At 42.8% G+C, this 24653-nt stretch overlaps 1 protein-coding gene across 1 annotated transcript; it reads left to right on the forward strand.

Annotated features, from left to right (window-relative positions):
• The first annotated feature begins 1962 nt into the window (after nucleotides 1–1962).
• Nucleotides 1963–23796, forward strand: LOC114598464 (acidic mammalian chitinase-like). The gene is made up of 21 exons (XM_077928124.1): nucleotides 1963–1987; nucleotides 3451–3480; nucleotides 4306–4507; nucleotides 5893–5949; nucleotides 7252–7417; nucleotides 8139–8263; nucleotides 8875–8998; nucleotides 10085–10267; nucleotides 11466–11582; nucleotides 12847–12975; nucleotides 16609–16628; nucleotides 17033–17067; nucleotides 17725–17926; nucleotides 19307–19363; nucleotides 19720–19885; nucleotides 20539–20663; nucleotides 21387–21510; nucleotides 21601–21783; nucleotides 22619–22735; nucleotides 23114–23255; nucleotides 23562–23796. Exons 1-21 carry the CDS (start codon nucleotides 1963–1965, stop codon nucleotides 23750–23752), a joined length of 2520 nt encoding a protein of 839 aa, XP_077784250.1. The 3' UTR covers nucleotides 23753–23796.
• The last annotated feature ends 857 nt before the right edge of the window (nucleotides 23797–24653 follow it).

The raw sequence follows: 24653 nt of genomic DNA on the forward strand, positions 1-24653 counted from the left end.
CTATCCCCCCAGCCACGCAAGCTCCCAGAGCGATGCCAAAGCTGCGAGCACCTTCGCCATTGCTCTCCGACCCGTTCGGGGGGCTGGGGATGGGAGAAGCTCCGGCTTCCCCCGCCCCCAGCCCGCGCAAGGTCCCAGAGCGATGCGGAAGGTGCGCGCACCTTCGCCATCGCTCTCCGACCTGCTCTGCGGGCTGGGGACGGGAGAAGCTCCGGCTTCCCCCGCCCCCAGCCCGCGCAAGGTCCCAGAGCGATGCGGAAGGTGCGCGCACCTTCGCCATCGCTCTCCGACCCGCTCTGGGGGCTGGGGACGGGAGAAGCTCCGGCTTCCCCCGCCCCCAGCCCGCGCAAGGTCCCAGAGCGATGCGGAAGGTGCGCGCACCTTCGCCATCGCTCTCCGACCCGCTCTGGGGGCTGGGGATGGGAGAAGCTCCGGCTTCCCCCGCCCCCAGCCCGCGCAAGGTCCCAGAGCGATGGCGAAGGTGCGCACACCTTCGCCATCGCTCTCTGACCTGCTCTGGCGGCTGGGGGCGGGGGAAGCTCGGGCTTCCACCACCCCCAGCTCCTGCAAGCTCCGGGAGCAATGGCAAAGGTGCGCTCACCTTCGCCATCGCTCTCGGACCCTTTCTGGGGGCTGGGGGTGGGGGAAGCTCTGGCTTCCCCCACCTCCAGCCCCGCAAGCTCTGGGAGTGATGGCGAAGGTGCGCTCACCTTCGCCATTGCTCTCGGACCCTTTCTGTGGGCTGGGGGCGGGGGAAGCTCGGGCTTCCCCCACCCCCAGTCCCGCAAGCTCCGGGAGCCACTCTGGCTCCCATTCTGGGGGCTGGGGTCGGGGGAAGCTCGGGCTTCTCCCGCCCCAGCCCCGCGTCTGGGGGGGGGAAAAATAATTTTTTTCCCTTTATTTCCCCCCCAAAATCTAGGTGCGTCCTATGGGCCGGTGCGTCCTATAGGGCGAAAAATACGGTAGTCAATATAGGCACAGAGTCAATTTTTTAAACATTTTCTAATGGTGGTGTGCCTCGAGATTTTTTTCATGAAACAAGTGTGCCTTTGCCCAAAAAAGGTTGGGAAACACTGGTCTAGACCAGGGGTCAGAAAACTTTTTCAGCAGGGGGCCGGTCCACTGTCCCTCAGACCTTGTGGGGGGCCAGACTATATTTTGAAGGAAAAAAGAACAAATTCCTATGCCCCACAAATAACTGAGACATGCTTTTTAAACAAAAGCATACATTCTACTCATGTAAAATCACACTGATTCCCGGACCACCCGCGGGCCGGATTTTGAAAGCGATTGGGCCAGATCTGGCCCCGGGGCCTTAGTTTTCCTACCCATGGTCTAGGGTTCAACTGTCTGTCTTGAGTTGCCACCTTTCTTAGAGTTTTATACCCTGCATTCTCCTTATTATGTTGCAATGTTTTCATTATAAGCAGCATCTTTAAATTGCTGTAAGTTTGCAAGTGCAACCTGTCTCTTTTTAAAGCATGTACAGTACATAATTTTCTGAAGCGCCATATAAATAACTTTTGCTGTTGTGGTTGTTGTTGCTGTTTTAAAAATTGTTCTTTGCTAATGTTAACAAACTAGCCAGTCAGCAGTCCTATAATCTTAATCAAAGCTCCAACGCAGAACGTGTAGCTGATTGCTACAGGGGACACAGGTGCTCCATGGGACTATGGAAAGGCTGTAGATTAGTGGTATAGTACATGCTTGGTGTTATGTATTTAAGTTCTCACCCTGGCCACCAGGAGTATCGTGTATATAGTTTTCACTCAGGTCCACATCAGCTTTTTTATGTAGACGGAGAACTAGTCATATATATACTAGTCACACACAGAGAGAGACAGACACAGCACTCAGGGGTGTGTTATTAAGCATGGGCAGATTTTGTATTAAGGCTAATTCATTCATTTTTCTGTATCTCCATCCCTCTTCCTGCATTTTTGCCTAGGTGCACGTGTCAGTATGGGGAAGCTACTACTGTGTGCAGGTGAGTGTTGTATTAGTATCTGTGTTTCATGATAACTAATAAATAAATAAAACAATGTCATATAAATGATGTGGGGGAAGAGCTCCTTGTTATATATAATTCCATAGTTCTTTCTCCAAGGGTTTAGTTTTATCAGGCAACACCTCCCCACACTACTTTCTTCTCAAGAGAGAAAAGATACAGTGCTCTGTATCCTTTTTCTTTGGGGGCTAAAATCAGCTGGTACTCCAGAAAATTGAATTGTACTTACACAATTCCTGTCCATTCATGTAGGCCGCTATGTATCAATATGTGGAGGCCAGGTGCACGAGGATTGGAATAAAGGGTAACTGGATCTGGTGGGCGGGCTGTATTTTGACTTCCTCCACCTGCTGTGGACTATTTTCACAGGTGGGTGTACCCACCTGTCAATCACTTGATGCCAGTGTAACACTGGATGCAAACCACATCAGCATAGACACGGGGCTTTGCAGGCACTGCCAACCAGCTGATAGGCACTGTTCTGTCCCACAGGCCTGAAAGTGGGCCTGGGCAAGTGGTTTATTGCAGGGATTCCAAACAAGGATGACAAAAGTGCCAGAGAGACTTACAACACAATGCAGAGATTCTTGCTGCTCCGTCTTGGAATGGACATTGAAGTAGCAAGCATGCCATGACTGTCCATGCCCGACCAAGCATTTATGTATTACCTCTACAGAAATTGGACTTCTGGTAGCAGTAGTCTAATTAATCCCACCTGCCTGAAGGCCTGTTCTCAACTCTCATCCATCCATCCATCCATCCATCCATCTGTCAGGTGAAGGAATAGGTGACAAGGGTCCAGGTTGCATGGGTAGCTCCTGACTTCCATCTCCCTAGGCCAGCAGCCAAGCACCCAGACAGCAGATAAGCATATCAAAGGAAACAGATACACATATGTGAGAGCAATTTCACAGCAGGTACCAATTAGTCCCAGGGTTATCTTGACTACCAAGATAGCATTTATAGGCTTTCTGGGACGTTTGGCTTTACACAGGCATCTCATACATACCTCATGTTTGGCAGGAAGCCACAACTTTATCCGCCCCAAAGCTGATGTCACATATGGCTTCAGATGGATAGCAGGTTCATGTGGTTGGGAGGAAACAGCCTAGTGGGGCCAAATAAGGATTCCTGCTGGGCCAGAGACTTCCCACCACCTGCAGCAAAGGAGGACAGCATTAAATCCCCCCAGCCTCCTGTGATCTTATTAATTATGACCTCCTCATCTGATGCAATTTCCATATAGCCCCCACCCCATTCTGGGCAAATGCCAAACCCATTTAATGCCATGTTTTGTTTGCCCCCCAAAATGCATATTTTGCCAAGCTTCATGGAAACCTGCTTGCCATCTGCCTACATTTTGAGTAGAATGGACAAGAATTACAGTGCCTTCTTAACACTCACATCTAATGTTCAACATTCTTGTTTCTTTTGCTTTGCAGGTTTCATCCTTCTGCTGAATCTGCAGCTTGGTAAGGCTAACTTCCTTTCTGCTTGTTTGCTAGGGACTAGTTCTAAAAATTTGACAGATCTGCCGTGTGCATAGCCTGTGTGCATTGCTCCCAGTTGAGGCAAAGCAGGAACACTTATTGTTGGGTAAGATCACAGCTCCATATAAGGGGCTCCTTATTTCAAAAAGCTAAAGCCCTGCAAAGCTCCTTTATTTAGAGTACCACTATTTCATCAAGAGTCCAATCAAGTTAATGTAGGATTTTTCTAAACTGCTCAAAACAGTTTGTCTTATACACACAGACATGTGATGAGGAAATGGCTTGATAGAAGTCTGGGTAACTGAGGTCGAAACTCCAACAGCTGCTGCTCCTAGCCAAATAAACTTGCATCAACTCTTCTATTGTGTTTTCTGGGGTGGTGGAAGTTTCCACAACAATCACTTCCCACATGTCTAGACCTGGAAAGTTGCTGGCTCTATAGCTTTCGTTTTGTGTGGAGCTGGTGGTTCTGCCCTGCAAGAGGGTCAAGCTCATGATGAGGATTTGAAGGAAACTGTAGAAAACAGCGTGGGTTGAATTCAACAAAGTCATTGTGTGAGGGAAATGGAACTCCTATCCCTTCTGCTCCCCGTTGTGCCACTCACACCCTCCCCCAAAATCCAAAAAATAGGGAGAACCGCTAGAGCAGACATGGGAGACTCAGATGGGCAAGGAGGAGAGAAAGGTTTCATTTCACAAACAGGAGTCATTCTACTTGTGCGCTGACTTCACTGTGAAGGACCCTGCATTACAAACTGCATGCAGTATGATCTTTTCTAAATATAACCTTTCGCCTTCTCTTTCCAGGTTCTGCCTACAAGCTTGTGTGTTATGTCACTAACTGGGAACAGTACAGGGACCCGCCAGCCAAGTTCACACCAGATAATATAGACCCACATCTGTGTACTCATGTGATTTATGCTTTTGCTGGCATGGACAACAACCGACTTACCACTATAGAATGGAATGACGTGGAACTCTACAAGAAACTTAATGCCTTAAAGCAAAGGCAAGCAGCTCTCACAATGAATGTATTCACATCATGATGTTTGTTTAATGGCTGCTTCTAGACACTGCCTGACAATAGCAGCAGATGTAGAAGCAAAAGAAGGAAGTGTCTCATGGGGTCCCTTCATGAATTATGTGTTTAATAAATTAATTAAAGTACTTTTAACCCACACCTCACCACATGATTTCAGAGCAAGGTACAATACAAGTTAAAATACAACCAACACAATTCCAGTATATGTAGTTGAAAGAGCAGGCAAGAACACAACACATCTTAAAAATTACAGTATATAAACTCTCAAGGAAACCATCCACAGGTTCCTTCATTGCAGAAACAGTACATTAATATTGTTCTCAATATCACACAAAAGCACAGGTAAACCGGCAAGTTTTTGCCTCACAGAGATAAAAGTGTCTCTGCCAATCATGCTTTCAGGGGGAGAGCATTTCCTAATTAAGGTGCCACCATAGAAAGGTCCCCATCCTATGTCGCTACATAATGTCTCCCCCTTGGAGGCGCAACAATAAGAAGGGTCTCCCTCTAAGATCTGTGAACATGGGAAAGTGTTCCTTTAGAACTAAGACTTTTAAAATATTCCTCTAAAAATATAAAGGGTGGAAGTGCCAAACAAGAGTTTGAAAGTATGTGTTTCCTAGAGATACTTGTCCAAGAGCTAGGATTGGCTATGGCTCCTATGGAGCATACACATGGTGGTAAATCTGTATTTTTTGCTTTGTAATGTGAAAAAAGTAATTTGGAGATGCCTGACATTCAGGAGGATGGGGTTGGTTGGAGTGATGGCTGATGTTTCCCTGTGATGATAATTTTTTGCATAGTAGGCTTCTGTAACTATGTTTCTGAAGACACTTGAGAGTGGAATGATAGTCATCAGGACACATATTTGTTTTGTTCTGCTCTGCCTTAATCTCTGATGAAAGAGCTTTTGCAGGTTTTTGAAGCACCAGGTTGGGAAAGACTGCCTTGCAGGAATGCAAATGTCAGTTATGAAGGGCTGCCTGCTTGTTCCTTCCACTGTATCTGCTTGGCCAGCCTTCTCTGTCCTTGCTTGGAACTGCCAGCAATCTCAAGAACAACAGCAAGCTTTTAAGTTCTGTCTCACTTTGGGCTCTGTCCCTGGGAGTTGCTTAAATTTCCCCAATGGCCCTGACAGAAGAACTTTTGGGATTCTGCCCACACCCCTGAAAATGAGCTAGGGGAGCTCTCAAAACCTGTTTGGTTCTGAAATCTATATTCTACAGTTATAAAGGAGCAACTTGTGATGGAAGTCTTGGATATTTTGAGGTGGGGAGGGTAAAATTCCTTTTTAATTGTCACAAAACATTTGTGTAATGTTAATTCCACTATATCTTTTTCTTGCTTTCTAGGAATAATAAGCTGCTCACATTGCTGGCTGTTGGAGGGGGAAGCTTTGACAACCAGAAGTAAGACCCTTCTCCTTCTTATACTCATAGAAAGAGCAGAGGGTGTTCATGAGATATAGCTTCCTAAGAAATTTGTGATTTGGGACACCCAACTTAAGGCATTTTGGAGAGCTTGAGTCTGACATGGAGAGCATTTCCTCTTTTGAGAAATGATTGTCCTTCAAAGATCAAGGAACATTTTCTGTCTTTTGTTTCTGTGTACACTATTATTCAGTGTGAGCCTCCTTCCCAGAGATGCAGTAATGGCAGGTAATGATTTTAATAAGAGGGTCTTTTTAATATTAAAAAAGGGATTAAAGAAGAGGGGGGAAAGGAAGAACCCACCCCACCAACAAATGCAAGCTCTTTCTCCTCGTTGAATCAGTTCACTCCCCACATTTCATTTCATTTCATTTCATTGGGGAGGTGTGGTTGAAAAGTCCCCCTAAATTTGGCCATACCCCCAAAGAGAGCAAAAGGGGACAAATCCTAATTAGTAGAAAGGGTGGGAGGGCACTGTGATGTAAACTGGCCTCACTTCACTGATGGTGGGGGAGTAATTTGATTCAGTTTATATTTAAAGATGAACTTACCAGCCGAATGGCCTGGCAGACGGTCTTTTATCCTTGTCCTGGGGGTGGGGCCAAGTGCCACCATTGACCAGTTGATCCCACGCTCAGAAGAACACCCAAAAGCCCCTGCCACCAGTGGCCAATTTGGTGGAAGGCAGATGATCCGGCCTGCCATTCGCCGGTTCACGGGAGCGGGCTTGGGGCCCTGCCCACAAAGCCGTAAGGGGCAAACGGACTAACCAAATTCATACTTTTTGAAAAATTATATAAACTGAAACCTTCAGAATTCATACTTCTTCAGATTTTCCAGTGCGATTCCCCAGGTTATGTGTCCAACAATGCACATAGTAGCCTAAAATGTGCATAAAAATGCCTTATATTGGTGAAAATTACATCCAAAACTGCATTAGGTTAGGGAAAATTTCTTGCAAAAATGTGTATAAAACTGCATATAAAATATGTTTATTATGAGAAATTCACACTAAAATATTGAAGAATCCTCATGAGGAGTTTCAATTTATTTATTCATTTTTGTGGATTGTTGCAGAAATAGAAGCGAATTTAACATTTTAAAAATGAGAAACTTGGAGAACCAGTATCGACAGATTGGTCCATCCTTAGTCCCTACTGATATCAGAGCTCTTCCATTTTATAGCAGCTGTTCATGATGCCCAGCAAAAAAATAAGAGTGAAATATAGGGCGATGCAAGTTGTAAAAAGCAGCTGTCAAAAAATAACACATTTCTTTCAGGTTCACTTCCATGATATCCTCTCCAGCAAATCGTCAGACATTTGCCACCACATCAATCGATTTTCTCCGCAAACATGGGTTTGATGGTATGGACCTTGATTGGGAATATCCAGGTTCCAAAGGCAGCCCTGCAGAGGATAAGCATCGCTTCACCATCTTGACTCAGGTATGAAAATAAAATAATATAGATGTTCATCCCAGCTTCAGCAAAGGGTGCTGGAAGCCCCTAGGGAGATAGCATGGATCATACTTACTTTGACAAAAAATGGTCAAAACCTTTCTTAAAAACAACAGTGAATGATTGTAACAGGGTTACTTTATTTTAAAATGGTATTTAAAATTAATTTCCTGGAATGTATACTGTAGTGATAGAACATATGAGTACCTCTGAGCATGTATAGAGTGCTTTTGTAATCACAACCAGCCTCCATATATTTATTCTTCCGCATCAAGAACAATGGTTGGTTTGAGTCCCAGTGACAAATTGTGTAATGCTATGTTCAGAAGCAAGTTCCATTAAGTTCAATGGGGCCTAAGTGACCATACCTGAGAGAAAGCACTATTAAACTTAATGGAATTTTCTTCTCAGTACACTTGTATAGGATAGCACTGTGAATTACTAAATATGACAAAGAAGACTCAACCATCAAGAAGAAGAATTGCTCAGATTCAATCAAATAAATAAAAATAAATAGGCATGCCCAACTTGTGTGTGGATATTTATCTTTATTTATTGATTAAGTTTATATACCATCCTTCATCCGAAGATATCATGATCTGTATGGGTGGAATTTTCCAGCCTGCAAAAGGCCAGCTGTTCTTTGAAATGTGTTCTGTTCAGTTGCACATGAGCAACACCCAACTGCTCCTGCTGTTTCTCTCTGAAGGAACTGATAGCTGCTTTTGAGGAAGAGGGCAAAAGAACAGGACGCCCACGGCTGTTGCTTTCTGCTGCGGTATCTGCTAGCAAAAACACCATGGATGCTGGATATGAAGTTGCTGCCCTGGGGAAGTGAGTCACAAGGTTTCTGCTAAGCGACATGCCCTGCGTCAGAATCTCTGTTGAACACCAGCTCTGAATGCTCCAAATTCTAGGTCTAGGACAAATTGCTAAAGAACTCAGGAGAAAGCCGTTCAAATGAAAAGCCTCTGTTTTTCCTCCCTTCTCTTTCTGCTTTATTACTGTTATTATTACTTATCAAATTTGTGCTGCTGCTGAACCTGTACACAGTACACTACACTGGCTCTCCCAAAGACCCAGCCCACTTCAATAATTTTGAACCTCCTCTGGGGCTGGATGTCCTGGTTTTATAGGCTCTCATAAAGAGTGTTTTGTAGGGTGGTATTTATTAACCATTGTGTCTATGCAGCCACACTGTGCTGTAGGCTTTATATAAATAAATCTGGGCCGCATTCTACTCTGGAAATATTTCTGAGGGCTTTTAAAGGAGCTACTACATCATGCTTATGTAATCACAGGTTGTTGTTTTTTAAATTATTTGCCTATGAATCAAAATAACTGTCTTATTATTATCACTAACAGTGTGGCTGTTGGATCATAGATTCCTTAATGTTTGAAGAAATTGTTCCTTCATCTTGCCATTCCTTTCTGTGTGCATCCAGGAGTCTTGATTTAATCAACGTGATGACCTATGATTTCCATGGAAGTTGGGCACCTCAAACAGGACACAACAGCCCCCTGCACAGAGGTGCACCTTCCTATGACTCAACACCCTTCTTCAACAGTGTAAGAACAAACAACACATTGTTGTTGTTGTTTAGTCGTTTAGTTGTGTCCGACTCTTCGTGACCCCATGGACTAGAGCATGCCAGGCACTCCTGTCTTCCACTGCCTCCTGCAGTTTGGTCAAACTCATGCTGGTAGCTTCGAGAACACTATCCAACCTCTCGTCCTCTGTCGTCCCCTTCTCCTTGTGCCCTCCATCTTTCCCAACATCAGGGTCTTTTCCAGGGAGTCTTTTCTTCTCATGAGGTGGCCAAAGTATTTGAGCCTCAGTCCTTCAAACAACACATAGCCCAATCTTAAACTCATAGCTAAATTCCAGTGACAATTTCCCCCACTCAATGCAGTAAAAACTGAATCAAGCCTAAGTATTAGGGTGGCCACTTGTACACCACCAGAAAGGAGGAGATGTGTCATGATAAAGACCTGAACAGATTTTCATGTCCTAATTTATATGTCTAGATGCAAATTTAGAACCAATGCCTATAAATTCAAATAGAAATAGAAAACAATTTACCATAGTGGGGAAGATGGTACCAAGTGACCTGTGTGCTAGCTCAGTCTGCTGTCTAGGAGCTGTTACTGGGTGACTTCAAGGCCCCTGCTCTCCCTTTACATGATTCCTTATCTTTAAACCGGGCCTGGACTGGACAACTCTTTAAAAAGAGGACTTCCTCAAAGAGTGGACTCTTCTCTGTCCAGTGGGACACATGGCCACACTAGCAAACATGGGTGGGTGAGTGATTGATGATGAGGCTCAAAATACATGTTTTGTGTAGCTGCATGAAGAATTCTTCTTTTTAAAAAAAAGAAAATTCAAAGGCAGACTATATCTGAGTGATTTTCAGCTCAAAAATCACCTTCCCCAAGCTTCTTTTTCATTTACAAATATTTTTGAAGACACGGAGACCCTGACTTCCCACAGATGACAAAGCAGCTTGAGGAGGTTGATCCAAAGCGGGAAAGGGTTAAGCAGCCCCTCACTGCCTGCCCTTTCTCTCAGCTCCTCCCAAATACTTTTGTCTTTTTAAAAAGTAAACTCACCGAGGAAAGAATGACAGAAGTCTGCATAATTTGTCTGTGCTTCAGGAATATGCCATGAAATACTGGAAGGACAATGGAGCACCAGCTGAGAAACTCATGATGGGCTTTCCAACATATGGACAGTCTTTCAAACTTGCTAGTTCACGAACCGACGTTGGTGCTCCAGCCAGTGGTGGAGGTTCTCCTGGACAGTACACCAAAGCTTCTGGGATCTTGGCATATTACGAGGTAAATGGGTCTTTGGCATTTTATTGACGATTGAGAGCTACTATAATGTAGCTGATCATGTTGGGGAGGCAGAGTCAAATTCCCACAGCTGTAAAGCTCAAAGGGTGGGCTTGGGCAAAGCATTTTCTCTTAACACATCTTATTTTGACAGGGTTTTTGTGAGGATAAAGTGGGATGATTCTGTGGAAGGTGCCTAAGACATAACCAAAGTCTTAGGCAGCAATCCCATGAATATATATTTGGGAGCCATGCCATGGGTACAGCCCTGTTCAGGCCTTCGCCTGAATAAATGTGGACTAAAACCAGGGAAGGGACAGAGGTGTCCATGCATGTTTCTCTGTTTCAGACCTTCCTGAACTGAGAGGGAAGATCTGAAGGCTGACTCTTAAGTGCCTTCAGCAGAATGTGCTTGGCATCTTCACTGTGCTTGGGCTCCTTGCCTTATCAGGGTTTCTGGTGGGGAGGAGTCTAAGCACCTGTGGGAACATTTGGGATGGGCCTTGGGTATGCATTTCTGCTCTCCGCTTTCCATTTTTAGTCCACAAGCATTTAGAGGAATGCCTGAATGGGGGCTTCAGTGTTCCGTCAATAATGCATAGGACCAGCTTGTAGAGCTGCAATCCATTGCTAGGGAGCACCTGTTATTCAATGCAGTGGGATGTACTTCTGAGTTGACAAGTGTAGGCTCACACTTTTAATGAAAACCAGAACAATTTGGTTACCATATACTGGAGTGGGGAGTCTTGTCCAGCCCAAGGGCCACAGACAAATATTGGTAGAGTGATGGATGTGACTTAACTTAGCAAAGTAGTTTACCTTCTGGTCACACAAAATCCATAGGTTTCTATGCCTCCATCCAGATAAGCTTAAGGTGTGATCACATGCCAAGAGCACATTCTAGCCAAGCAAAGGCACTCATGGAGGGTGTGGTGCAGGGCCATTGAGGCATGTGCCCTGGGGAGAGTCCTGAAGGTCAGAGGCAGAGGCTGTAGGAGGTCTCATTTGGCTGCTGTATACAGTAAATTAAAGCTGCAGACCACCAAATGCTGTACTCTTCTAGCTATAAAATAACCAATGATTCTGATGGGGGAAACTTGGAATGATTAACTTTTAGGATTATAGACTTTGTTTTTATTTTTGTTCATACCCCCTTGAGTTTCTGCTCTTTATCTAAACAGGGATTCTATCATTTTGACAGGTGTGCCCATTTTTAAAGGGAGCTACCAAGGGATGGATCGAAGAACAGAAGGTTCCTTATGCTTTCAAAGCTGGAGACTGGGTTGGATATGACGACGAGAAGAGTTTTCAGTTCAAAGTGTGTCACTGCCTTGTGTTAACTGCTACATCCTATGAGAATGAAAATCCTTTAGGCCCTCTAGCTGCTAACCAAATTTACAGTCACATTCTCACAGAGTCATGGGCTGTATCCAATGCCGCTATTCTACTAGTGCAGCAGACTCATGCAATGGAACTTCCCCCTCTTCTCCTATTCCTTGTGGCCCCTGACATGAAAAGTTTACAGCATCCTCTGGAGCAGATTTTGAGGGCACACAGGGAGAGGAGAGGAAGTGGAATTGGAAGTCCAGTTGCATAGGTGGACCTCTGCGTACACATGTTCTTTTAGGCTCCATGTTATTTAAAATCTTCTACTTTCCCCATGATACACCGTTCTGTCCCTCAACTCCATTCTTCCCCCTCTAACAGACAATCAGAATTCTGGGGCCTCTGAACATGTTTTTCTTTTTCTTTTTTTTTTAGGGTTCAACTCAAATAATTTTTGGTACTTCTGCAAACCCTGGGATCCCCCAGGGCATGCTGATACCCCTTTTTATTTATAAGTAGCATTGGTTGAGTACAATCCTGTTGGCTGGCACACAACATTTTGGAAGCAGAAGGAGTGTACAATATTAAGAATTGTCTGCCTCATTCTTATTTCACCCTGGAAGTAAGCAGAAATAAAATTCTGCTTCTTCCCCTATGCAAAATCAATGTTAGCAGCTCCAAGTGCTCTTTAGCCACCCTCTATGGTTACCTCACAGAAAGAAGGAGTGTCTTATTTATGTCACCACAGAGTGGCACGCTCTCGATTCACAGAAAATGGGTTACTGAGCCACTGTATGTTAGTTCAATTTCCTTTGAATGCTATGCTTAAATGTAAATTGTATCTTTTTGTAGACTGCTTTGAGGTTGTTAGTTTTTTCTTCTAAAATCAAGTGGTATATAAAGTGTCATCTAGTCCAACCCCCTGCTGTGCAGGAATCACAACTGAAGCACATATGACAGGTGGCCATTCAATCTCTGCTTAAAAGCTTTCAAGGAAGGAGAGTCTACCACCTACTGAGGGAGTCCATCCACTGCTAAACAGCTCTTACTGTCAGAAAGCTCTTCCTGGTGTAAAGCCAGAATTTCCTTACGTATATTGTAAATGTGCTGCAGTGTCCAGAAGGAATTTGTAGTTGCCTGTTATTAGCAAATGGTAGAAGAGGCATGTTATGTGACAACTATTATGGAATGGGTACATAAGCACTAGTCTGTGGATTATTTACAAATGCCCCCCCCCCCAAACTTCTCCTTTGCAGGCTGAGTTTCTGAAGAGGGAGAATTATGGAGGAGCCATGGTTTGGACTCTGGGGATGGATGACTTCTCTGGCAAATTCTGTGGCCAAGGAGCCAATGTCCTTGTGAATAAGCTTAAGGGTCTCCTAGGAAACTGAGGTAATGACAAATTAGGCTATAAGGCACATGTTTCATTAAGCTACCAATCTAACGTCCAGTGAAGTTTGAATTAGGCATACTAATTTCAACCCTTATTTTCTAACCTCTCTTTTTAGATTTGAATGTTTGGAATAGTCTCAAGGGGATTCATGTGATAAACCCTGCAATATGAAAGCATTTTAAATATCACACACACACACACACACACACACACACACACACACACAGAGAGAGAGAGAGAGAGAGAGAGAGAGAGAGAGAGAGTGTATATGGTCTCTCAGCTGTAGTCTTCTAAGTGGCTCACAACATGAATACAAGCCACACAACAAATAAAGTTGCTAAAACTGAAATTAAATTGAGACAAGAAGAGAAACCCACTTTGAAAGGGCAGCAAAAGATCAAATAGAAAGTTAAGCAAAGCTTGTGCATTGCCTACTTACCTGGAAGTAAAGGCCACTAAACTCAATGGGACTTCAGTTACTCTCCATGTGGCCCCAAACTATATGCACCCCATGGATGCTATTTAGTAAACAACAACCAAGCATGCAGAGGCCTATGGAATGCACAGTGTCATGCCTGAGTTGGTCTAGAGTCTGAGGAAGTGTTGCAATACAGGGTTAAATGTTTCAGAGTTGTTTTTGCTCTGCTTTGCTCTTGATAAATAGGAAATCTTGCAAATATCTGATATGCTTCTGACATGCATTTGTTCTCCTATAACAGAACATGAAGTATCACACCAAGGAAATAGAGGAATGCAACGTGTTGTGCAACAAAGATGGATCCATGTTATGTCTCTCACCTCCTTGAACCTTTGCAAGCAAAAAGATACTTCAAGATATTCGCTGCCTATTAGCATGTGATTATGCAGACTTGAGCAACCTGTTGTGGAATCTTCCATTACAAACTTTGAGTCTGCTGCGTGTCTCGTTTTTCTTCCTTTACTGTTAATCAGATTTTGAATATCATGAGATGTATGCAGAATTGGAATGCACATGCTCTTTTTAGGCAACCTTGATTTTCTATTTCACTATGCAATCTAATAAAAAACATATATTGCATTTACTTGTACTTTAAATCATTTTAAATTGTGGCACAATGGTGATGACAATTAAGACATTTCTTTCAGGCATCTGATATTTATAACTTAAAAGAAAAGCTGACCAACATAACTAGGTGCCTCTCCCTTAGCTACTTGTCTCTACCTGTCTTTAAAAGAGAAAGTTTATAAAAATCAAAGACACAGGGAGCTTCACCTAATTCTAGTTTCCAGGAAAGTGTTTGTTGCTTAGTGAGTACCTGAGTCTTGCTGTCAAGGTCCAAAAGAGGATCAGATGGCTTTTTGCTCAGTTAAAAGGCAGAGACAGCAGTGCTTAAAAGAGGAGAGATTATTATTTAACCAACCTGAAATGTAAGAAATTGTATTTATTTTGAGAAAAAAATCTAATCATCACTCCCTCTTTTTTTTTTAATGAACCCCAAAGTGTATAACTCTACTCCCTGCAAGAAAGATCAAGGACTGCTATGGGAGCCAGAAATTCAACTAAATTCTGCTGCCCTTCTGATTGGCTAAGAGACAGAAAGTTAGAATAGTGTTATGACTTTGCAAGACACTAATCTAGACGAAAAATGGGAACACTTCCCCTTGAGGTCTGAGATCGTTACTTAGAAGACAATGCCAGAGTTTTTGTTAGGAGGAAGTTTTAGGATTTAAGTTGGCTGTGGGGTGATCAAGGGAAAAAAGTGTCAGTCTGTTAAATGCAGCAAGTTGGAAACGGGGGGGGTGGGGTGGCAGGGCAGAACTCAAGTTGAGCTGCCTGTTTTGAATAAGAAATTGTAGCCATGGGAAAGACAGGACCCCCTTGGAGTGTAATGCTTTGAACCCCTGCATTGTAGGCTCAGGTTGTATATATGTGTGAATAAGCCATACATCATAAAGACACCACAGTCTTCACTGTGCCTCATTTCCAAAGAAAACCCTGGGTAAGCATCTGGAACCCCTGGAATCTTGCACCACTGGGAAATAGGGGTGGTGTGTAACAATAGTGTCTATAAGTGAAGCTGGGGAGCAGGAGGAGGAAGAAAGACATGGAAACTAGAAGAAAAAGCTGGAATAGAGAGTGCTGCAGAAGATCTGGACTTCAGGGACAAGTTGTTGGACAATAAGCCCCAACATCACTGACTATTGGCTATACTGGTTGGGGTTCATGGGAGCTGGAGTTCAACAACATCTAAAGGGCCACAGATTCTCCATTCCTGATTTAACTTGTGTTCTGTTTGCAATAATGGTCAGATTCAACTGGAGGCTCGCAAGCAGGGCCTGAAGGCTTAGTAAATCACCCCCATAGTTCTTAGAGGACAAGAAGTTCTGTGCAAGTTTATTTTAGCTTTCACAGCTCCACTCTGTCAGTTTGACTACATTGATTATTGTTGTTTAGAGGCTTCTCAAAGTCTCATTTCCAGCATCATCAGCAATGGTTTTAGATTGCAGTAGCAAAACTAGAGGAAACTCCTAGCTATGTTGCTGTTATTCAGCTCCACTTTGAGTTAAGGCTCCCACTTCTCTGCTATATTACGTTCCCCTATTTTCAACATGAAGTTCAAGACCAGCATTAGTAAAGAGTCTTATCTTGCACTGATATAGTGCCATGGAGGTGTGCCTTGCAGAAACAGCCTTGGGGATTTAGAGATAATCTCAAAGTGACTTTTTGTGGGGGGCTGAAGGCCAGTTGCATAAATTTTTGGCATGGTGTATGGCTGCAAGTCACAAACTAATGTTCACCTAGGGGTTTTGTTTTTTTTAAAGCCGTCATTTAATGATAACCACTTGTTGGGCATGAAGAATGGCAAATTGTGCAGGAATACTTTGGCCCCACTTGGACACAAATATCATTGCTCATTTATCTAACATCTGCATGTTGAGCAGTGTGCCTTGCATGCTATAAATAGTTGTCTAGAAAGGCTACTAGAGTCTCTTCACATATGATTACTCAACACTTGAGCCAGTTCAGACTAGGAATGGACAAATCCGTCCATTCTGCTTTTATCTTAGTTTTCTGATCTTAAGCTCGCTTTCCACATTTCTGCATTGGGTTGCAGGGTTATTTTCTTTAAAAATGTCTCCTGAAAATATCATGTTAATGTTATGTTTTAATGCTGGGACCTTAGAGTGAAGAGTGGGTGGTTGTTTTTGTTGTTGTTGTCCTTTGCCTACACACTCAGAGGCTGACAACACTAGGATTTGTTTTCAGCTTAACCACATATGTAATTGGGTTGTAAGATTTCTACAATTCAAAATTAAGTGAATAATTGAACATTCATTAAAATCATTGGGACATTTGCTGTCAACATCAGGGCTTTGCTGACATTCAAATCTGTCAAAAATCAGAAAAAGATAGGCCTTTGTGGTTCTCTTCATACACACAATGTAATTTTTCATAAAGTCAACACTTTTTCCATCCTTGAAGTTAGATCTGTTTTCTGTTCCGGGATTTATTCTTCAGCCACCTGTGCACTTTAGCTGCCAGATGTATGCTCCTTTAGCAGGTGTGTGGCTCCCATACTGATAAGTGAGCAGTTTATAAGGCCGTGTTGGATTTCCCTGATGGGCCATTTCCTCTGAAAAACAGATGGGGAAGATGCTGCTGTGGGCAAGTGAGTGGTCCTGTGTGTAATTTTACATCTTGAGAAACATAAAGAGACATTTCTTTCTAGAAACAAGGGAGGTGAACTTTGAGCTTAGACTTGGGAATGAGAACACCATCAGGCTTGCTTATGAGACAAATAACCCTGGAAACGAGGTGTTTAGCACAGTGGCGTAGCGTGGGTTGTCAGCACCCGGGGCAAGGCAAGTAATTTGCGCCCCCTAACCCGTGGATTTGCGCCCCCTAACCTGTGGATTTGCGCCCCCTAACCCATGGATTTGCCCTAACCCCAGATGTTGCGCCCAGTGCGGCCGGCCCCCCCTGCACCCCCCACGCTACGCCACTGATTTAGCAAACTGAGTCAGATGGTTTTATGCATACTGTAATGATGTTTTTGTTTTAAATCTTTTGTAGGTCTGGCCATTTTGCTGCACTTGCAGCTTGGTAAGCAGAATTCTTTATTGCTCATAAATTTATTCCTCAAAAATGGATGGAATATCTGAGACAAATTGAGGGTGGAGGAGATGCTGTCAGGTTTGATATTGCCATTTTCATTTCTGCCCCCTCCTCATCTGGGAGCTTGCAATATTAAGGGTGTGATTATGAGTAGCAGCAACCAGCACAAAGGAATGTAACATTAAGAATGAGAGACTGTATCTTTGCATTATATAAATCCACAGATTTCTGTAAAGGAAATATATGGTCCCTCATTCTGGGGGTGATAGGAGTTGTAGTTGAAAACATTTGGAGAACGCCAGCAAAGGCTTGGCTAGAGACTATAACTTTCTAATTGAGCATTGTGCATGTATCTTAATCACAATGAGTTTCCTAAATCAAGAGGTAAGCGCACAGGGCCAGACTGAACTAAGTTGTTGCACGAACAGAATGAGATCTGCTTGTGCAATGGGACTTTGCTCTGGAAGGCTGAAGGAAAACCTAGAACAGGTTTAAGAGGTGGGAGGAGAGGGGCAAAATTCCTTTTGCGTGAGCTGACCTCATTCCATTAACACATAAAGTATGCTGGTTTTAGAGTCAGTTGCTTTGATTTCTCTGTTGTTCTTGCCTATGACATTCACATCACAATGTTCTTTCTTACCTCAGGATCTTCCTACAAGCTGGTCTGTTATTTCACAAACTGGTCCCAGTACAGGCCTGATCCTGCCAGATATAAACCAGCAAATGTGGACCCCTGCCTGTGCACACATGTCATATATGCCTTTGCTACTATGAGCAATAACAAGATCGCCCCCTATGAATGGAATGATGACGTCCTCTATCCACAGTTCAATGGTCTAAAAGAATAGTTAGTAAATTCTTTAAGCACTTAGTAATTACTAAGAATGAACACAGATTGGTTAATCTCAAAATAATAAGGCTTGTTTGGACCTGATTTTCTGATTTTCTAAGCCCCCTAGTTGTAAATGTTTGATTCATTTAAAAACAAAACAAAACTGGAAAGTTAATATTAGCTGCTGCAGAGCTGCAAAGTACTCTCTATTCTCTGTTCACTAGGGCCAATGGCCAGAAGAGAGAAGGGCAGACAAGTCAGTTCTGGGCACTGCTACAACAGCCCAGAGTCTCCCTAGTGCTAAAGAATCTATCCTGTGCTATTGTCTAATATAGGGATCTCAGATCTGCAGGAGTCTTAGTCCAGGCAACTCATCACTGTTGAAACCCGCTTTAAAAAAGGTAAAGGTAAAGGACCCCGGACAGTTAAGTCCAGTCGCGGATGACTCTGTTGTTGCGACACTCATCTCGCTTTACTGGCCGAGGGAGCCGACGTTTGTCTGCAGACAGTTTTTCTGGGTCATGTGGCCAGCATGACTAAGCCACTTCTGGCGAAATCAGAACAGCGCACAGAAACACCGTTTACCTTTCCACTGGAGTGGTACCTATTTATCCTGGGTACCTATTTATCTACTTGCACTTGACATGCTTCCCCTCAAAAATATGAGACTGACTTATACTGTGTCAGAGCATTAGTTCTGTTGTCACACTGATTGGCAGCTGCTGTCAGGCAGAGGACTCTTCCTCATCCTGAGATCCTTCCATTGGAATGGCCTCTGGCTGATTATTATTATTATTTTGCATACAATACATGCTCTCTACTCACTGAACTGACTGTTTTATGCCTTTTGCCTGCCAGTTCCTTCTTGTATCTGTGTCCCAGAACATGCCACCTCTCCAGGACTCAGGGAAAACTTAACTTGACATTAAGCACATTATTTAGTATAGGAGAGTCCCAACCAGAGAGTCTCAAGGGAGATCCTAGCATGGGCAGAGAAGCTGTCACAACATGAACAATCTGGGAATGCTGTGGGGACAATGGCTTGGTGTACCTGTCTGCATGGCTATTATTTGCACTGGGAGGTAATCTCTCAGTAGTACCAGTGACAGCCTTCCTCCCAGGGCAGAAATAGGGGTTGTGGGGAGGCTGCTGCTCGATATCAATGGATCAAAGTCCCTCCCCATGATTCTGTGGCCCCAACCCAGATCACTCCTCATGGCTATTTAGTAAAAAAAAAAAAAAAAGAACAAGCACATAGTCCTATGATCAACACAGTATCTAGTTTGGTCCTCAGACCATGCTTAATGGCAGTTCACGAAACAATAAACAATGATGGGAAAAGCAACAATTGCATATTATAAATTTATTTCCTAATTTTTCCAATCCCTTCCTTAGCAATGAGAAAATGGTTACCCTTTTGGCGATTGGAGGATGGAATTTCGGCACCCAGAAGTGAGAACTTTTCTTTCACATGTATAATGAACAAGATGGGGAGGGGGGGGGATAGTTTGTGGCTACTGCTGCTGGCCTGCTGAGGAAGAGGCAATGGATGGATAAAAGGGATGTGGAGGATTTTCAGGAACCTCTGGTGGATAGAAAGATAAGACCACTGTGGAGATAAAGGAGGAGAGTTGGGGGGTTATGAAGAGTCAGAGGGAAGTATGGGATAAACAAGTACAGTAGAAACATTTTGTGGGGAAGGAAGTGGTAAGAGAAGCTGAAACAAGCTAGCATTGCTTAATTTTGTGGTTCACATAATGTATATCCTCATACTTTCAGTAACTTAAAAACAAATCCGGTTTTGTTAGGTTCACCACAATGGTTGCTACAGCTGCTAACCGCAAGACTTTCATCGATTCAGTGATTACGTACCTTCGTCAGTATGGGTTTGATGGGATTGATTTGGACTTTGAATACCCGGGTTCTCGGGGCAGCCCTGCTGAGGATAAACATCGTTTCACTATTTTAGTCCAGGTGAGGAAGCTTTGCCCAGCATCCTGTGAACATTGTGCCTCACTCTCCTTGCATAAACAAATGTAATATGTGAATGAGTCGATTATTTTGTAAATAATGGCAGCACTTCCTCAGATCCTGAAATCACAAAGCAGATGCTGATTGATATGGTTGCTTGGTCACACATTACCTTTTCTCATGTGATGGGAGTTATCCTCAGCCAGGATGGCTCTCATCAACAACAGACACGCTTGTCCAAATAAAGCACTAATTCCAACTAAATGTTGCTAGAAATGAGGTGTCACTGCCAATTACACAATCACATAATAGAATATCCTTTCCTAGGAAAAGGAATACATTTCACTCCTCTTCCAGGTTTATAAGAATGTTAAAATAATTTGAAATGTCTTCATATTTAGCTGTTTAAATGACAATCAGCTGATTGTACTACTTAATTAGATAAAGACGCAATCTCAGAAATGACTGAGCTTTCTAAATTCCTCCTTATATGTACATAATGGCACTTTGGTTCATATACCAAAGAAGTGGAATTTCTTCATATTAAAATAATAAAAGATGTTGTTGCATACCACCAATTTTTGAAACCTTGCACACAATGAATTAGCTAGAACTGAATGCAGCTGTTAACTTTACTCACCCATGCCCTTCTCAAGGAAATGCTGGCTGCTTTCTCAAGTGAAGCCACCAGGAGTGGGCAACCCAGACTGTTGATCACAGCAGCTGTATCTGCTGGCAAAGCAACCATTGATGCCGGATATGAAATTGCAGAGATAGGAAAGTAAGTGACAATGTGCTAAATTGGGGACTTGTGAAAATAGGACAAAGCAAGGCAAAATTCATTATTCATTTGGAGGGAATTATTTATTATATTAAGGAAAAGGTGCATACAGAGAAATATATACATGTCAACAATATGAGATAATATATTTGTGCAGTCTTGCCAAAGATTTAAACTTGGTTGTTTGACATCCAGGAATTTAGATGTAGCATTTTGAAATCTTTCTGAGTGACCACTAAAGGTCTAGTTCAATATAGGTGGCTGCAATACCCACTTGCCTGGGAGTAAGTCCTGTTTAACTTTATTAAGTTTACAGAGAGATATGCATAGGATTGCAATGCTGGACCCATATGACACTAAGCTTTAGCTTTCTAGTCAATGTCCTCTTTAGCTTGTTCTGTGATAAAAATGAACAGTGTAGTCACCTTGAACTTCATTTGTTGGAAAGGTTGGATGCGAATTTAACAACTGGACAAATATCCTTGCAGAAAAGGGGAGCGGGAGCTGAGGATCATATAGCTAACTGTTTAGAAAACTACAAGTCAGATGTACACCATATTGTTCAAATGCATACAGTTTTTGTATGGTTTCATGCAATCTTCAAAAGCTAATGTGAAAGAGAACAGGGTTCAGCCCACCAGTATCAAGAGGATCTTTATTTCAGCGTATGGATCCATTAGGCAAGTTGTTATTGCTCTGCTTTTTTTTTTTGATTCGCACAAGGGTTCTAGATTTCATCAGTGTGATGACCTACGATTTCCACGGAGGATGGGACACCTTCACAGGTCACAATAGCCCCCTGCATGTGGGATCTGCAGATAAAGGCGATTTTGTGTACTTCAACTGCGTAAGGAAATGCTAACAAACCTATTGTTTGCTCAGAGCTGGTAAAAAAATGGTCAGTTCATACCTATATTTATTATGTTCATATTGAAAGGAATTTGCCATGAAATACTGGCTAGAAAATGGGGTTCCTGCTCAGAAGCTTATGATGGGGTTTCCTACTTACGGCCGTACTTTCAGGCTTACCACAGCTGACACATCGGTTGGCGCTCCCGCGTCTGGTGCCGGATCCATTGGACCTTACACAAGGGAAGCTGGTTTCTGGGCTCATTATGAGGTAAATGAAACATTTAAAAAGGACGAAAGTTTAAAGGCATGCAGTATTTAAAAATCTCTAAGCAAAGTGCATTTTGTCACTCAGCAGTTATAATCCTGTTCTACAGTACTAATGTCTTGCTATTCACCCATCCAGGTTGCTTATAATCAAGATTACATACAATTGTGTTTTATAATTCCATCACATCCATTTTCATCCTCTTTAACAGGTTCCTTAATATGTTCTGATATTTTTTCTTGAACTTCAAAAACTGCTGTGGACTTCGCATATGGGAAATCAGTTTTTCCCATAGACTAGAAAAGGTTTCCAGTCCTGCTAAAAATATTCTAAATTGGTCTCTCTCATCAGTGCCATTGGTTTTGCCATCTCTGTGCAATCCATGATTTTCACCAGCTGTTCTTCCTTTGAGGGCATTCTTTCCTCCTTCCACTTCTATGCATAAAGATTCCTTGTCACTATGGGTACATACATAAATACAATTGAAGCTTTCTTTGGAATTTCAATGTCCAGTATCCCTAGCAGGAAGGCTTCTGGCCTCTTGGGAAAAGTAACTTAAAAAAAATAATCATTATTTATCAGGTGCATGGTTTTTCCTCTTTGGTTTCCATTACAGGAAATGCTGCTAGGAATATTACATTAGCCACAGAAGTGCACCTCAAAGGATAGAATATATTTCACTGATAAAACACCAAGTGCCTGTACCAGCCCAAGGGATACTTGTAACTCTACAGATAAGACTGGTAAACAGTTTAATTCAGATAGATGAGTCAGCCTGATTGAGATTTGTATATACAGTTGTTTGCCACTGTTTGCTAACATGAATGTTCCTTGACAGATTTGTACGTTCTTACCAGAAGCAACAACCGTCTGGATTGAAGATCAGAAAGTCCCTTATGCCTTCCTGGGGAATGAGTGGGTTGGGTTTGATGATTTAACCAGCTACAAGTACAAGGTATGTTATTATTTTTCTAGTGCATGTAACAGATTGATCTGTACCCACACTCAAAGTACCTTGCAAGATTTACCAGTGCAATGTTTGAGCTTTATAACAATGCTTGGTGCATATGTGTGTGTGTGTATATATGTATTACCGACACTGATCTTGGGATATTTTTTTGCGAGTCAGCTGCTGGCATCATTGAATCAACTTTAAGTTAACATTTACTTTTAGGAATGTAGTCAAGCCCTTAGATGCATTGAGCTCGTCCAGTGTTTGTCTTTCCCAAACCCCATGAGTCTAAAGAACAGCACCCCAACAATTCATGTCATGTTAGTGCGTGCAACTGACATCAAATGTGGTGGGAATATCTTGTACTTGCTTTCTGCGCAGGTTGAATTTTTGAAAGCAAACAATTTTGGAGGAGCCATGGTTTGGGCCATTGACCTTGATGATTTCCTAGGCACTTTCTGCAATACAGGGGCATATCCTCTGATATCACATTTGAAGACACTCCTTGACATACAAACTCCAGGTAGGTCAATTTATTGAGAAGAATTCTGCACTAAGACGTGTATATGCATGTACGCACATGCGCAGAGCGCCATGCTGCAATTTGGAGGTGCAAGGAAACAAGTAGCCAATGATAAACAAATTATGTGATCTGCAAAGAGACTTCCCAATATGTTTTAGCAAAAGGGGGGCAATTTAATGCACACCCAATCCCTTTTGAAACCTCTGTGGGGATGTTCCCTCTGACTGGCTTTGCTCTTTAGTACAACTGCAATGTATTAAACAACTTCTATCAAGTGTCTTCTCTGATTATATTCTTCCCCCTTAGGTTGTGTAGCTCCACCCCCTCCAACAGTCCCACCTCCTCTTATTTTCTGTGAAGATAAAGCTGATGGTATCTATGCCAATCCGGATGACAAATCAAAATTCTATGAATGCTCTGGGGGCAATACTGTTTCCAAGAGTTGCGGAGAAAGTCTGGTGTTCGATGAGAGCTGCAAGTGTTGTAACTGGCCTTGAGCCTGTGCCTACCAACAGTCACTAAATAAAGAGATGGAATGGCATGCAAGTCTTCTCAATGAATGTATAAACCAAGTGGGCAGTTCCTAATGATAAGAAAAAATAGATGGGAGCAAAATGAGCAGAGGAAATAAGTGACAAATGGACCTTAACAGGTGATGGGAAACATTTTCCAAAGTGCTGGAGTCCATTGTGGTTTAGGTTAAACACACACACACACACACACACACACACACACACACACACACACCCCTTTCAGGGTCAATTCAATTTCTTCAATCAGACCTCAGGATGTAGGAGACAGCTAGTAGCAGCATTATTGTGCCAGAAAAGCATAAGTTGATTTCTCACTTATATTTTAAAAAACCCCAAAGGTTTTTAAAATAGATGTTTTTAGTTTAACTGTTTTCTGGGACAACTGGGGCCCTCTCCTTTCACTCCTCTACTTCCTAGAGAGGCTTACAGCCCATCATGGATATGTTGAAGGCTGCATTCCTATTCATCCTTGGGTCTAACCCCAATTGAACTCAATGGAACATACTGAATAAACACCGTAAAACAAGTACTACCAAGTTACTTCCTAACAGGTGTGCATATGATTGCAGCAGGCTTAATTTAGGTAATCCTTGCTTGCCTCTATAGATGCCTATTAATAAATTTAAGAAAAAATAATAAAATAGTAGGAACACATAATCCAGCCCTTATCATAGGGGGAATATTCATTATTTGTCTCTTATGCCTCCCAGGTCTGATGTCAGTGGTATTTGCATATATAAAGTTGGCATAAAGCTTCTTTCAAAATCTACCTGAGCAGTTTAAGCAACTTACAAACACCTAAGAGCTGCTGCAGGACAACTGTGCTGCTGTTAGCAAACCTCTTTCATCAGAGTACTAGACATAG

Source organism: Podarcis muralis, chromosome 5 (assembly GCF_964188315.1).
Source record: "Podarcis muralis chromosome 5, rPodMur119.hap1.1, whole genome shotgun sequence".
NCBI classification, from domain to species: domain Eukaryota; kingdom Metazoa; phylum Chordata; class Lepidosauria; order Squamata; family Lacertidae; genus Podarcis; species Podarcis muralis.

Coding starts and splice junctions, on each gene's coding strand:
- LOC114598464 (XM_077928124.1), top strand. CDS start 1,963: ATGGGGAAGCTACTACTGTGTGCAG. Junction 17,927..19,306: donor TTCAATGGTCTAAAAGAATA/GTTAGTAAATTC, acceptor TCCCTTCCTTAG/CAATGAGAAAATGGTTACCC. Junction 19,886..20,538: donor GTTTCACTATTTTAGTCCAG/GTGAGGAAGCTT, acceptor GCCCTTCTCAAG/GAAATGCTGGCTGCTTTCTC.